The sequence below is a fragment of the Hipposideros armiger genome, unplaced genomic scaffold (genome assembly GCF_001890085.2).
Source record: "Hipposideros armiger isolate ML-2016 unplaced genomic scaffold, ASM189008v1 scaffold_149, whole genome shotgun sequence".
Lineage (NCBI taxonomy): Eukaryota > Metazoa > Chordata > Mammalia > Chiroptera > Hipposideridae > Hipposideros > Hipposideros armiger.
The window spans coordinates 358,037-374,273 of record NW_017731499.1 but is presented as its reverse complement, the minus strand read 5'-3'; the positions used below and the strand labels follow the sequence as shown (position 1 = coordinate 374,273).

The 16,237-nt window shown below is 46.9% G+C and overlaps 1 protein-coding gene across 2 annotated transcripts in view; it reads left to right on the top strand.

Moving 5' to 3' along the window:
- GRIN2A (glutamate ionotropic receptor NMDA type subunit 2A) overlaps nucleotides 1–14,632 on the top strand; it is a 422,768-nt gene extending 408,136 nt beyond the window's left edge. For both annotated transcript variants that reach the window (XM_019650929.1, XM_019650930.1), the window contains exons 13-14: nucleotides 7,580–7,818; nucleotides 12,829–14,632. In XM_019650929.1, coding sequence (XP_019506474.1) covers nucleotides 7,580–7,818; nucleotides 12,829–14,628 — 2,039 coding nt within the window. In that variant the 3' untranslated portion in view covers nucleotides 14,629–14,632. The remainder of the gene's footprint in view (nucleotides 1–7,579; nucleotides 7,819–12,828) is intronic.
- The last annotated feature ends 1,605 nt before the right edge of the window (nucleotides 14,633–16,237 follow it).

Here is a 16,237-nt window from a genome sequence, read left to right as displayed (position 1 = left end):
AGCCCTGCACCAGGGACTGGGGATACAGGCAGCATAAGTCAAGATCCCCACCCTGAATAAACTCACTTCCCAATGGGAGGATGTAAAAGCAATTGACAATTATACTCTAGTGTGACAAATTCTCTATTGATGAGCTATCCCAATGTCATGGAAGAAGAAACGGGTCTCTTGCCAATATCCCTGTGCATTCGCGTAAGAATTCCTGGAGATGGAGACCTCTGAGCCAAGTTTCAGCACAATACCTTGGGTCTGGTATATCCAGAGTAAGTTGGTATGGGCGACGGTGATATTGATGACAATTTACAATGGATCCTTGTCAGCGGTTTTTTTGCAAGTGAGTTTCTCCCAATCATTATGTATCCTAGGAAGAGGAGGGTTTCATCTGCATATTCTGCCTGCCTCTGAGGCCAGGACAGGACCCAGCCGTGGCTGTGTTACTGGGGTAGAATTTCCTGGTGACCCTTCCCCACACTGTAGACCATTGTTCACCTGTAGCAGCCTACCTCGTGTTAGATGTGAGGAGACGCTCACGTGTAGCATGAACAGCGGCTGAAGCATCGAGTCCACCAAGAATACAGCTGGTCTATCCAGTGGTCCCACTGTTCCCAGGATACCGCCAACCCCTGAGCATGAAAGCTGAGTCCTTCAGGCCTCTCCTTTGATCGTTTCTTCCATCTGGAACCACTCTCTGATCTCAAAACGCTCCATGTTTCTTCCTGCCTCCAGCCCTGGGCACATTCAGGCGTCTCATCTTGCCATAATTACTGGTTTGCGTGACTGTCTCTCCCACAGGACTCTGAGCTTGTGGAGGCCAAAGACTGTGTGTTATCCGTCTCTGCGTGAAAATACAGAGATGCCGACCGCACGCTAAGTGCTCTAGAAATTCATTTTCTTCAATGAATGAGTGACTGCATGCACGAGGGAGTGAGGCCAAACCAAATGAAGTCTTCAGAGAACCAAAAGGCATTCGTTTCCTTGACTAGAAATTAAGCAGAACATCAAACCCAGCTTCTCAAAACCACTCTTTCCAGACCATCACTGCCCAGGGTCAGGCGCTTTGCCCAGGGACCTAGGGAAGCAATATGCAGATACGTGCCTGCAAGGATGTCTGTGTGGGCTGATCCTCGGAGATGTGTTTCAGCAAATTGTCAGGCCCTGAATGAGGCCTAAAGGGTACAGGTTCAAAATGGACTTTTTTTAACAACCGACCTCAGGGGAGAAATGCTGAGAAAGCTTGAAGGCTACCACAATGCACGCTATAAAATCCTTTCCCAAAGCAATCCCTCCAGTGCTCAGACAGTCTTACAGAATAGAATGAAATCTAATCAGAAAAGCAAGCACAGCCCCTAGGGAGGGGCGGAGAATGAGTCTAAGGGCAAAAATAAGGAACTAATGTCTCTTACTTGGGACATAACAGGTTCTTCTTGGGGGCCTTAGCCTTCTCTCGGGACATGCGCCCTTGGACCCACAGACTCCGTGAGCTGGGAGCAGACAGGAAGGGGCACGTGATCCACCCTGCGCCCCCAGCGTCTCTGGCTTCAGGCAGAAAATGCTGCTTTCACAATGAGTGTGTGCCAGGTACCGCGTGCATACAGCCTCATTGACTTCCAACAAAACTTCTACACAAGAAATGCATTTGGTAGGTTTGGGAACTGGCGCTCAGAGCGACGGAGCCAGCTCCTTAACCTCTCTGTGCCTCGTCTGTAAAATGGCTGCGACAGTGGCACCAGCCACATCAAGTTGATAGGAGGGCTCCATGGGTTAGTTTTTGGAAAAATTCTAGTACAGTGCCGAAAGCGGAATAGAAGTTATTTAACTTGGTTAAGTAAAAGAATAGAAAAATAGATAAATGAATGGGTGAGTGGACAGATAGACCAGAGGAGGATCTAGATCAAGATCAAGTGGGTAGTAAGTATTGAAGGTAGGAGCTGAACCAGGCGATGTGACTCTCATATTACCTCCTATGACTATTGAGACCCTACGGGGTGACTCGACATGCTCCCCAAACCCTCAGTGAACGGCGCACCCTTTTGTCGCTCATTCTAGTATTTTCTGCCAGAAGCATTCTTTCTTGTGACTTGCCCAATGGTGTCTACTTGAATTTTCATTCATTTCCTTTTGCAAATGTGAAACCCATGGCTTCTACCTTGTAAGTGAGGGGCTGGACGATGTGAGAAACCCCATCCTCACATCCTTTCTGCACGGGATTTGGTCCGGCCAATTCTGTGTGTTTCATGCTGCCTCTTTGCAGCACCGTCCAAGCAGCTAATGGAAGCACGTCTCAGACATACCCACAGTGCTGTCTCCATTACTCTCGCCTATTCCCTTTTCGGTTTTACATCTTTCTGGCTCCTGCCTCCTGAAGCCCCACAGCTCTGCCTTTTAACTGACGCCATTGGGAAGGGAGCGAGCTGACCACCCTGCTGTGTGCTCGGGGCTTCACAGCCTTCCTAGGGACGGCACGGAACTCAGAGGCCAGCAGAGAGACCCGTGGCTGGCAATGTCTTCTTCCCTGAAGACAGATATATGGAGAACTTTTGAACAGGTGTAACTTTCATGGATGCCAAGGTGTTCTCAAGTGTGCATGAGCTTCCTGTCATTAGAGGCGTAAATAGCGGGGGAGAGAGCTCTCAGGTGGACCGAGGAAGACGAAAGGGGCCTGTCCGTAAACCCACAGCTGCCCAGGCTCCATCTGCTCCCTGAAGAGCTCTTAGCTTTTGTCTTTCCGGCAGGAATGAGTCTGCTGCAGGAAAGACATTTAATTGTCCCACTTACTAGCTCCACTTCACAAACACACGCCAACAAAGATCACGGCCTCTTTGTAATGGATAAACTGACAGCGAAGTAAACATCATAGAACTGCTCCTTGGAAAAATGACATTTGCTGCTTCCCTGTAGCTGAGGACGTGCATACTTCCCAGCCCTTTACCCTCCAGTCCACTGCAAGCTCCCTTTGCTCAATATTTCCTCTGTGTATATGGCACAAGAACTCGCCCAACACATCGGCACATGTTTGCAGTGCTGCCCAAGTTAAGCCTGGGGATGGAAGGAAAGAAACAGAAACAGAAAATATGGATTGCATGCTTACTATGTGCTGCAGGCCATGAGAAAGATCAAAATCATAAACCATGGTCCCTGACCTCCCTCAAGGGATTACAATATACCTGAGTAAATTAAAAACAAAATAAGAAAGTATTTGAACTACAGTTTAGTACGCTAGGAGCAGAAGGCGACGAGGCAGGAAATGATTAACTAGAAAACGATTGGAACAGGCTGTTAGTTATTGGTATTGAGAAATGTACATTTTGTTCTCCTTTTGGGATGCAGATATAGTTGACCAGTTTGACTTATTCAAAGAGCTGTGTGGTTTGGGCAGAGGGCAGAGGAAAAGCCTCTATATTTACATCCTAAAAGGGATGAAGATGACGTTTCTTTTACCCAGACTGACCCTGTTACAGGCATACGAACATGGCTGTCTTTGGGACAACACCAAAAAGAAGATGTGCTAGGAACTTGACAAAATTTGGTGAACAGACCCGTTTTTTGTGTGTCCTCACAAATTCCAAAGGGAGTGGGAAAGTCAAAGCACACTGCATCTTTTAAAGGGTGGCATGTGAGAAGAGGCAGCACTAATGTAAGTCTTGAGGCACAGAGCAGGCAGAGGAATTTGGGCAAGTTGGTGATTGTGTTGGGTAGACAATGAGATGACATGACAGAGTCTCTCATGATATTTGTGATTGTGAAAGCACTTGAGGCTGTTGAAAGTAAGGACTTGAAATCAAGACATCTCTTCCCATCCCTTTGCCTGCACCGCTGATTAACCAGTACCCTTCCTTGTGGGTGAAAAACTTATAAAGCGTTATATTTCCTAGTTTTTCTTTCCATAAATCTGTAGGCTTTTGAAACCCTGATGACAAATGTTACACACGTATACATGGTCATAGTACAATTGAAAACCGCTGACATGAGCCCCTTCATGCTACAGACACATTACAATGCAGGATTAAAAGCATGTGCATGCACACACGCACACACACAAAATGCACAGCCAAGGTCCAAAAAAAAAAAAAAGGGAAATTTTTAGGTGCCAGAAACAGAGGGGGATGTGATATTCTCATGGTACTTTTGAGCCTAAGGGGATATGAACAGTAGGGGCGGAGACCAGGGCTCTGACATCCACTTAGGGACCCTGAATTGTGCGCAAAGAAAGTAGAAAATGATACCACTGCATAAACCTGAGACCTTCAATGAGTCCACACATCTGTGAAAAGGAGATTCGAAAAAACTGTCCATCAAAGGAAAGAAAGTACAAGAAACTTTGCCTTCTGTTTGAAGCTCTGAGGGAGAAATTAAAAGCCAAAAGAGTATGGAGGTCTAAATGTATACTACTTAAATGGTGCAGTAATTACAGTAAAAAATTTTTATACAAAAACTTGTACATTGAAAGTCCCTGGAACCATGGCGGAAGCAAACCCAGAACCCTGCTGTAGGGACATTTCTGTAGCCCCGTGTGCTTGGGTGCCCCCTGGGGATTAAGGGGAAAACAAGTCGGCTGAAGATGAGCCCATAATCAAAAGTTACAAATGTCACAGGGAAGTGATAGGAAGTCACAGGAAGCACCAGAAGAGTAAACACACACAACAAACAGAAGATTTCGAACCCCTAGAACTAAGGGAGTGGGGAAGGGGGACAGAGCAGAGAATAATTGAAAGACGGAAGGTTTGCAATTCTGAAACGTATAAAAGTTTTAAAAATCCTAACAGGAGAGTAAGAGATTATGATAAAAAGAACAGGCAGAACTTTAAAAGAGCCAGGTGAATGTCACAATTAAAATAGATGAAAATTAAAACACGAAGCTAAATATTACTAATGGAAGAATAAATGAACTGGAAAATAGATCTTTGGGAAGCATCTAACTGCAGGACAGATAAAAGAATGGAAAATATTAAAACAAGGTTAATAACCTGGAGGATAGAATGAGAAGATCCAGAATATTTTAAACAAAATTTTCAGAAGAAAAACGCAAAGATAGGATTATTAGGTGTCATTAGGGTGTTGCCGGTGAAAACAATGTCATCGCACTACACACCTTGTTAGAATGGCCCGAATCCCAAACACTGACAGCAGTAATCAACGCTGACAGATGTGGAGCATAAGGAACTTTCATTCGCTGCTGCTGGGAATGTAAAATGGAGACCACTTTTGAAGACAGTTTGGTGGCTTCCTACAAAGCTAGACATCATCTTACCATACAATCCAGCAGTATGCTTCTAGGTATTCACCCCAGTGAGTTGAAAACTTACGTCCACAAAAAACCTGCACATGAACGTGTATAGCAAGCAGCTTTATTCTTAATTGCCAAAACTTGGGAGCAACCAAGATGCCCTTCAGTAGGTGAACGGATAAACAAACTGTGCATCTGTGCAGTGGCATATTATTCAGCACTAAAAAGAAATGAGCTAGCAAGCCATGAGAAGACATGGAGGAACCTTAAATACATATCATTCGGTGAAAGAAACCTCTCTGAAAGTGCTACATACAGCATAGTTCCAACTATGTGACATTCTGGAAACGACAAAACTAGAGAGACGGGTACAAGATAAGTGGTTGCCAGGGGAGGCAAGAATACTTGGAGCCCAGGGGACTTTTAGGGCGGTGAAACTGTCTGTATGATAATACTATAATGGTGGACACATGACAGTAAGCATTTGGCAAAACCCATAGAATATACGACACCAAGAGTGAACCCCAATGTAAGCTGTGGACTTTAGTTAATAATAATGTATCAAGATTGGTTCATAAATTGTGAAAAAAATATACCCACCAATGCCGAACGTGAGGGGTTTGAGCAAAGGGAGTATATGGGGTCCCTCTGCACTTTCCACTCAGTGTCCATGTATCTGAAACTACTCTAAAAAATAAAGGCTGTTAATTTTTTTAAAAAGGTTGGGGAGAGTTGCTATGCAGAGCGACAATGGGTGAGATTTCTTCCAGAATTAAAGTTATGAGTCATCAGAGTGAAGAATCTCACTGAGCCCAGAGCAGAACAAATAAAACAAATCCCCGCCTGGACTCCACACCAAAGGCAAAATGAAATTCTCAAAAGCAATTAGAGAGAAAATAGGAATTTCATAGCAAGTAATGACAATTAGATTATTAACCGACCTCTGATAACACCTGCAAGTCTGGATCAGAAGAAAACTCACAGCATCTTCAAGGCAAAATAATTGTCGACTTAGATTTCTATGTTCCCAAATCAGTCAAGAGTGAGAATGAACCAAAAGCAATACACACAGATTTCACAAAACTGATAAAAGAGCAATACGAGAGCAATCATTAAATCAAAATAAATTCAAAAGAGATCAGATAAATGTGGAGTATTGCCTTTTTTTTCCTCTGCATGTCTCTTATTACATCTTAGAGACCATATATACCAGGGGATGCCAAAAAAATGTACACATGGCTTGTGTTCATCTTTTGTTATCGGTATATATTGAGTATTACAATTTTAATACAGTTTATTTTCCTTTCTTGAAATATGTATACATTTTTTGGCACCCTGTGTATATAGTCCTACCTTCCATTTACCATTATGTGCATCTTCTTTGATTTTCACTGTTCTTGAAGGATAGTTTTAAAAGGCTGAATCATTGTCTAAGAGCCATAGTTTAGTGAATTGCTGGACAGTTAGTACAATTGCTAGACATTTAGATTAGAGAATTTCCTCCTAAATGGCGACTGGGTAAAATGCACATTTTAAAGAGAGACAAAATCATGCTAAGCATTCTCACTACTTCTTTCTTTCCCATTGAAAACCCCACCTGTTTCTTTAATGGCCACCTGAGTTGGGAGGTATTCAGTTTGCAAAGGGCCATTCAGAGCCGTTTGGGATGTCTCTTTTCAATGAATGCTTCGTGCCCTAAGTGCACTGCTTGTGGGTGATGTTTTGGAATAATCCTGGATGTTCTAAAGGAAAAGGAAAGAAGAAACTATTATATTTGAGAGCGACCGTGTGCCAGGCACTGCACTGGGCGTTTCCTTCACAACAATCGGTGAAGGCTGCTGTGTAGAGAACTTCCTGCATTCAGGAATTTTGCATACGTGAGGTCATTTAATCCTCACCGCAGCCCTAGGAAGTATGCAATGTTATTATACCCATTTCACAGACAGGATAACTGTGGCTCCAAAGAGCCGTAACTGGACTGCAAGTCTTCCCACTGCAGCATGCTGCCAGTTTACCCCATGTCCCGTTCCGGGCTTGGGTGCGTGTTGTGGGTAGGGATAAGAAAAGCAAGGTGGGCAGAACATAATGACAATGACCCACAAAAAGCAAAACAATAAATAAATAAAAATAAGGGGGACTGTGCCCATCGCTTGATGCATGCTCTCATTTCATCCTCCTATGACAATATTACATAGATACTGTGGTCATGACTACCTTCGCTCAACAAGCGAGTGGATGCCAAGCAGGCGAGCTCCGTGCCCTGCCTTAAGGCCACTCAGCCGTGAGTCACACACATCTGTCCCAAAGCCACACGTGTCTGCTCCTCACTGCCTGTGGGTCTTGTCTCCTGTTCAGGTGAGATGGAGGAGCTGGAGACCCTGTGGCTCACGGGCATCTGCCACAACGAAAAGAACGAGGTCATGAGCAGCCAGCTGGACATCGACAACATGGCGGGCGTGTTCTACATGCTGGCGGCCGCCATGGCCCTCAGCCTCATCACCTTCATCTGGGAGCACCTCTTCTACTGGAAGCTGCGCTTCTGTTTCACGGGCGTGTGCTCCGACCGGCCGGGGCTGCTTTTCTCCATCAGCAGGGTCAGTGCCCCTGGCGGCTACGTCCTTATGCAGTAGGAGGTCCAGGAAAGCATGGGGCTTCCAGAGAGCCGGGGAGTCCTGACTCCTGGTCGGGGTGCGGGGAGGGGCCTGCATGTCCCCCCCCCCCTTTCTCTTCCTTGGGCTTGTCCAGATTCTGGGCATCTGTAAGCCAGGGCTTGCAAACCCAGGTGACTGTGGAAAGCAGAGAGGAAAGGGGCGTGGGTGAAGCAGGCTGGGCATGAGAAAGATAGCGCAGATGAGATGAAACATGGCAACTGAACCTGGGTGTCACAGTGAGGGGACAACAGAGGATGCAGGGAACCCTGACAGATGACATAATGCTTACCTACAGCCGGCCACTTACTCTCTGCTCCTGCTCGGTATTGTCTTAGGGAAATGCAAAGCCAATATTATCAGGTCTTCTCCTTTGTAAAAGAGAAAGTAGTCATCTGAATTTATGTGAAACGTTTTGATTTTTAAATATTAGTAACTGATCCCATTAAAAAAAAAAACAGAAGAAAAAACACCACAGAACACCACATGGCCTCCAGCGCCAGCCCTCAGATAAGCTATAGCCAGCACACGACTCAACTTCCGATGCAGGATGTCCCAGTGGATGGCTTCAGCAGAGCACCACGACAAGACATAACCCACACGCGATGCCATGCTGTGTGTGCACACCTGACAAAACACAGGCAGCATGCGCGATGCGGCAGAGCCTGAAATGAAACACAGACATGAAGAACCGTGAGAAAATGCACACACATCACACAGAAAACAAAGCACACGTTCCACCCAGCATGCCCTAGTAGCAAGCTCACACGCAATACAAGAAAAGCTCCTTTCGTGCTGCACCACGTGGCATGTGCGTATTGCCATAAGAAAGGCACGCGTGACATAATTCATCAGTGATGATGACAATCATGGAACACGCCTATTTTTGTGGAGCAGGCACCATATAAGGACTTAATGCTCTCCCTCTCATTTAACCTAAACCAACTCTGTGACGTGGGTACTGTTACTGGCCCCAGGTCACAGATGGGGAAACTCAGAATTATGACTTTAGGTCAGGGAAACTTCCCAAGGACACACAGTCTTGGTGGAGCCAAGATTTAAACCTAGGTGGTATGGTACCAGTCAGAGCCCACACTCTTACGCAGCAGCAGACATCAAATAAAGCGACACAAGAGATTTGATACAAACCATACTGTACATTATATATGTGCCTATGTGCATGCAGCTCACATAATATATTTACATTTCGACACAATCTAGTTGTTTACTTGCATCATAATAAAAGCAAATATAGATATTGTTTACTCATCTTCTGACATAGTATAACATTATCTGTCTATCTAGCTAGCTAGCTAGCTAGCTAGCTATCATCTAATCTATCCATCCATCCATCCACCCATCTAGTAATCAATCAGTTATCTATCTATCCATCCATCAATCCCCCTATTTCTCCCATTTATTCACATTGGAAATTTTTCACTCTGAAAGTAGTTAAATGATTAGGATTTGAAACATGGTGAAAAATATTTGGTTAAGAACATCTAATGTTATATGTTAATGTCTTCTGGGGAAACTGAATAACTGAGTTTGTGTGTTCCTAGCATTTTGGTGATTTTGAGAACTTGGGAGATTTCAGAAGGTCCACATGAGCTCAGGGAGGAGGTTTTGTTCTGCCCCATTCAGTGGCACTCTCAACTTGAGTTGTGTGCAAATGCATATTTCCTAATTAGCTTAATGGCATCTAAACACACAGATTGCTTACAAAATAACAACATGCGTGCCTACAACTAGGTATTATGCCAACTTTAAGCTAATTCTCTCTGCCAATTACTAACGGCTTTCCATATCCCGGGATTATCATGAGCAAATGCTGACTGTTGCATTTACCTATAAATCCTGCTTGTGTTTGGAAGAGTGTTTCCTCTGAGACACCATGAAGGAAGCCAAGTTGAAGGCAGTATTATAAGAAATGAACTAAATCCCTCACTTCTATTCCAAACATCCTGCGGGATGGGAGTGGAGGGATCACGGGGCACACAGGAGCAGGCATTGTTGTGTGGTGGCTTGACAGGCTGGATTTGAATGTCAGCACCCCTTCCCTAGGGGAGAGTGGACCCCCTCATCCCACAGGAGCACTGAAAGGACTTCTGTGACCCCTTGGAACTCCCAGCCACCATCAGTCCCATCCTCAAAGGCGACAGGGAGCCCTGCTTGAGCACAGAGCCTCCTTCTCCCCAGATAAGATTTGTCTGCTGATACGTGTGAACAGCAAGATCTCATACTTAATGTACTTTTCTCATTCTGAGTTCCCCTAATAAATACCTCCCTCATTTGTTAGGGGGACTGAGACTGGCAGCCTCTGGTGCTCTGCATGGCAGGCCTTTTGGGTTGCTAAAAAAGTGTTCTCCCTTTCCGGCCTGGGGCCACCACACACCTCTAAAGCTTGTCTTACTGCGTATTCACACATACCCCACCTTACATGTGTGCTTACTCGCACTGCGTGCAGAACGCACCGCAAAGAGAAAGTCTCCATTGAGCAACACATGATCACTTTCTTTAACAAAACCTGCAGCGGAGAATTCCCAAGCAAAGAACCCGCTTTCCTACAAACGCAAGATCACAACGACGCAATGAATTATGCCTAGTGTGTAACTGAGAGCCTGGGCCAGCCATGTTTCCTCCATCTCTAATCCTCACAACACCCTGTAATGTTGGCGTGGCCACACCCACCCTCCGGATGGAGAAACCGAGGCCCAGCCGGTTAGAACGGGACCCTTTGGGCTTCACTTTATGCTTCCTTGTAACAGCAAGGCCCTTCACACCACCTCATCTCTCATGTCAGAAAAAAAAAAAACGCTTGAGAGAGGATACTTGTCTGTGTGTAGGGCCGGGTTGCGTGTTTTCATCAGTTTCAGAATTTAGACTCCTCTCTAAGGGATGGTGATTCAGGAAGCCCTGAAATTCACTTCTACCTCAAGGCAGGGTTTTTCTGCACATAAGCCAGCTCTCTCCCTTTAGCCCGCTGACCAATAGACGTAAAGTGCTTGCCAGCAGCAGACACACACAGACCTCCTTGTGGCTCATTGTCCCTTGGGAAGCTCCTGGATAACTTGACACAGATACAAACCTGAGATATGTGCACTCCTGGCACTGCCAAGGGGGAAGGCCAGAGCGCAAAGAAGTCATTTATTTAACATTAGAACCAAGCTTCTCCCGCAGCGGTGGCTTTGACAACCGACGAAGCTGTGCCCTTTGGTCTGCAGGATGGCCTTTTTGTTCCTCTCCACATTGCTTTCCCTCTCAAGTAGCAAAAAAATATTCACTGTCACCAGCAAAAAGAACTGCCTCGGTTGTCTCCTGAGACTTGAGATGTGGGAGACATGGCAAAGACAAGGGCCAGGGAGATGGAACCATCGCGATGACTAAATTGGGCAGGGCAGGCACAGGTGAACGCACAAGGTTGAGGAGCACTGTGCTGTGGGAAATACATGGTGCATCTGTATGACTGCAAAGGGGGCCATGCAGCCTGGGCTTTGGGGTCGGTCAGAGAAAGAGATGCTCAGAAACACGGCTGCAGGCTTCTCTGTTTACCTCTCCTGGAAGGCTAGAGTGGAGGCTGTCACTAGAAAATGACAAAAAAAAAAAAAAAAAAACAGCGTTGAGGCTGTCACAGTTCCGTGAGCATCTCTGCGGGTTACGCTCATCTCCACCGTGGGGAGCTGATGGAGCCATTATTATCAGAGTCCACAGTTAATCACACTTTTCGCCAGTGTATGCCCAAGTCAGCAGCAGCTGCTGTGTTCGCTTTTACAAGCCCCTTCTTGGGCTGGCTTGGGAGGACCAGGTCAAGTCCTGCAGGTTGGATTGTTCCCTCTGGGTAGGGCTGCCGAAATCTGAGGGCGGGAGCGAGGGAAGAAGATGAACGTGACCGCAGTGTCACTGATGCCCTCTTGCCTACCGCTGTAGCATGAACCAAGAGCTCTTCCCTTGAGTTGCTTTTAAGTAAAAGTAAACAGTTATTTTTAACAAAGAAAGAAGGCGGAGTGGAAAACGAGACGTAGATGGAGGTGCCTGTACCTGAGCTATCCAGGGGTCCCTACGTCACTTGGTCTCTGGGTGGATGTAGATGTGGCGTCATGACTCTACTGTCCCTAGCTACTGAAACCCAACTCTATGTTGAGCAAACTCACACAAACACACAAAGAATATACTGAGTGGGTGAGTGAAAAGTTCAAGAGGGCGGCCCCAGGGGTTCAGTCCATAGCATGTCTCTCTGTCCCCTGGGCTGTGCTTCTTTCTCTGATGGCTTCACTCTCCGGCTAATGTCCCCATATGGTGGCAAGACTAGTTTCCTGCAAATGCTCCTTCTAGCCCCACATCCATATCCGTCCCTCCAAAAAGCATCGGATTGATCACAGTAGATTTCATGCCCCCCCCCTTTAGAGTAATCAGAAAGGATTTTCTGACTGACCTGCTTGGGTCTCGTGATTTGATTGTTAGCTTCAGTGTGTGGGTAGGTGTGATTCCCCCAAAGAATTAATAATAGGTGGTCCTTTTACACCAGCGTTGTTAACAGCTGACTCGCTAGTGTCCAAACTCCAAAGATGAGTCCAGGAAACTTAAATGGAAGCAGACATTGGTGATCTGGGTGTCGGGAGAGTCGATTAAATATCCTTGCATGCCAGTCTGGAGGCACCGAGATCCTTGTAGTCATAGGAGCACTTGTTGAGACCTTTTCTTGAACTCCATGTGTGACTATTTGCAAAGGTGTCAGATCACCTTGAGCCAGAGAGACAAGATAAGCCTGATGCTTTGCCACTGGTCTCATCCATTTAAGAAACATTGTCAGGCTTCAGATTTGGATCTCACTAGGGCTCCTAGGTTCTCCAGGGCTCCTACAGGAAGGCCGTACCTCCCCTTTGCAGGTAGACTTCAGGCGTGAAGTGGTTTCCCATCCTTGCTGCTGCTGACGGTGTGTTATGTCCCTCCCCACAGGGCATTTACAGCTGCATTCATGGGGTCCACATCGAAGAAAAGAAGAAGTCACCGGACTTCAATCTGACCGGCTCACAGAGCAACATGTTAAAACTCCTCCGGTCAGCCAAAAACATCTCCGACATGTCCAACATGAACTCCTCCAGGATGGATTCACCCAAAAGAGCTGCCGACCTCATCCAGAGAGGTTCCCTCATCATGGACATGGTTTCAGATAAGGGAAACCTGATCTATTCAGACAACCGGTCCTTTCAGGGGAAAGACAGCATTTTTGGGGACAACATGAACGAGCTGCAAACGTTTGTGGCCAACAGGCACAAGGACAACCTCAATAACTATGTGTTCCAGGGCCAGCACCCGCTGACTCTCAACGAGTCCAACCCTAACACGGTGGAGGTGGCTGTGAGCACGGAATCCAAAGGGAACTCCCGGCCACGGCAGCTTTGGAAGAAGTCCATGGAGTCTCTACGCCAAGATTCAGTGCCCCAGAACCCAGTCTCCCAGAGGGACGACGTAACAGTGGAGAATAGGACCCACTCCCTAAAGAGCCCAAGGTACCTTCCGGAAGAGGTGGCCCACTCGGACATTTCAGAAACTTCGAGTCGGGCAACGTGCCATAGGGAGCCTGACAACAATAAGAACCACAAGACCAAGGACAACTTCAAAAGGTCGGTGGCCTCCAAGTACCCCAAGGACTGCAGCGATGTCGAGCGCTCCTACCTGAAAACCAAAGCGAGCTCCCCCAGAGACAAGATCTACACCATCGATGGGGAGAAGGAGCCCAGTTTCCACCTAGACCCTCCCCAGTTCGTTGAGAACGTGGCCCTTCCGGAGAACGTGGACTTCCCAGACGCCTACCAGGGCCACGGTGAGAGCTTCCCCAAGGGCGACTGCACGCTGCCCGTGAACCGGAACACCCTGCACAATGAAGACGGGCTTCCCAACAACGACCAGTACAAACTCTACTCCAAGCACTTCACCTTGAAAGACAAGAGCTCCCCTCTCAGCGAGGGCAGTGACCGTTACCGGCAGAACTCCACGCACTGCCGGAGCTGCCTTTCCAACCTGCCCACCTATTCAGGCCATTTCACCATGAGGTCCCCCTTCAAGTGCGATGCCTGCCTGCGGATGGGAAACCTCTACGACATCGATGAGGACCAGATGCTGCAGGAGACAGGTAACCCAGCCACCCAGGAGGAGGCCTACCGGCAGGACTGGGCACAGAACAACACCCTCCAGTTCCAAAAGAACAAGCTGAGAATTAGCCGTCAGCACTCCTACGATAACATTCTCGACAAACCGAGGGAGATAGACCCTAGCAGGCCCTCGCGGAGCATAAGCCTCAAAGACAGGGAACGGCTTCTGGAGGGGAATTTGTACGGGAGCCTTGTTAGTGTCCCCTCCAGCAAACTCTTGGGGAACAAAGGCTCCGTCTTCCCCCAGGGTCTGGAGGACAGCAAACGGAGCAAGTCCCTCTTGCCAGACCACGCCTCCGATAACCCTTTCCTCCACTCCTATGGGGATGACCAACGCTTAGTTATTGGGAGATGCCCCTCGGACCCTTATAAACACTCACTGCCATCCCAGACAGTGAATGACAGCTACCTTCGATCGTCCTTGAGGTCAACGGCATCATACTGTTCCAGGGACAGTAGAGGCCACAACGATGTGTATATTTCCGAGCATGTTATGCCTTATGCTGCAAATAAGAATAATATGTACTCTACCCCCAGGGTTTTGAATTCCTGCAGCAATAGACGCGTGTACAAGAAAATGCCTAGTATTGAATCTGATGTTTAAAAACCTTCCATTAATGTTTTATTATCTATAGGGAAGCATACGTTATGGCCAACGTTTGGAGGGGAAAATATTGGATGTCCAATAGTGCCCTGCAAAGAGGAAGAGGATTTAGGAAGGTATTTATTTATTTTTTTTGTTGGTTCTTTTTTGCACATGGCTTCATGCCATAATCTTACACTCAAGGATTATCTTGTGGGGTGTGTACTGAGCGCGGCAGATACCTGATAGGTGAGTCCGTAACCAAAAATACATAAACACTTAAAAGGGCAGGTCTCCCGGACATGCCCGCTGTGTATGCTGGCAGTAAGGATGCTCGGACGCCAGTGGTGATGTGACGAGTTCCTGTGTTCCAAATTCCATGAAGACCAGTCCGCCATGTAATTTCCTCATCACAAACACCTAACGGTTTCTCTAGTACAGAATAAGCAATATGGTATGCATGTGAATCCGACCCAGACCAAACAAAACAGTTAAGAATGCATCTGCGCTGTAGTGAGACCGACATACGCAAGAGGTTAGGACGTTTAGCTTTGTGACCATTTCAGCTTTATTGTTATGCCTTCCATCACAGCCCAGGCCCCACCCCGGCACTCCAGGCTCCCCCAAAGAATAGCAGATCAGCGTGTTTCGTGGTAACCAGGCTACCTTCATTATAGTCCATTTCCAAGACACGTCCGGAGTGAAGGGCCACCACGGCCCTCGGGCAGGGAGCTACAGGAATCTCTTTGGACGCCCATTTGTGTTCCACAGACACTCTCACGCTAGGCTTCGGTGGTCTTGTTCAGAGCTGCATAAACTAACACATTTACGTGTGCGTTCGCTAAGTGTGGACCTCCTGTCTGTCACACAGCAGCCGCTGTAGTTTATCCCGAAGACTCCTGTGTACGTAAGTTTGCATTCCCCCCTTCTGGTGATGACTCAGGGTTGTATAGTATCTGTTATCTCTTCCCTCTCAGAGTGGCCATAGCTCATTCAGTCCCCGAGCAGCCATGGTGGCGTCTGATTAACTGTGTGTCGCTGTCCCCGGGCTTGTTACTGTGGTGGCGTGCACCAGCAGCCATACGTGTCCTGTGATCAGTAAGAAGTGCAGTGCCGTCTGTCTGCAGAAGGCTCGTGTGGCTTTAGGTTTGTCTTTCTTAATGTCACACGATTCAGTTGGACACTCCTCCCCCCGTCCCCAGCCCCAACCTCCTCGAATCAGAAGCCTTCAAGACACGAGAGACACTCATGCATCTATCCAAATGGTGCATAAACTTTAGTGGGACAGGTGATGTCTCTCTTCTGAAATGCTCGCTCTGTTGGAGGCTGTTTCACCAACAGAGAGATCTGGAAAATTCCTCAAAGCATTTGTCATTTCCGAGTCACCTCTGTTACCCATTCTTATTCTCCTCACACCTGCAAATATGATCTGAAATGATACTAGTTTAACAAAATTGGGGGAAGGTGGGCTATCGTTATACCCGGGACGCTGTGAGCACAGTGCCTGGCACAGGCCAAGTGCCAAAAGGAAAGAAAGGAGAGAAGGGAGGTAGTTGTTACGTTATGACACTTGCTCAGACCAGAGTTTTCTAGTTTAAAGGTTAAATATTACAAAAACCACAAATAACAT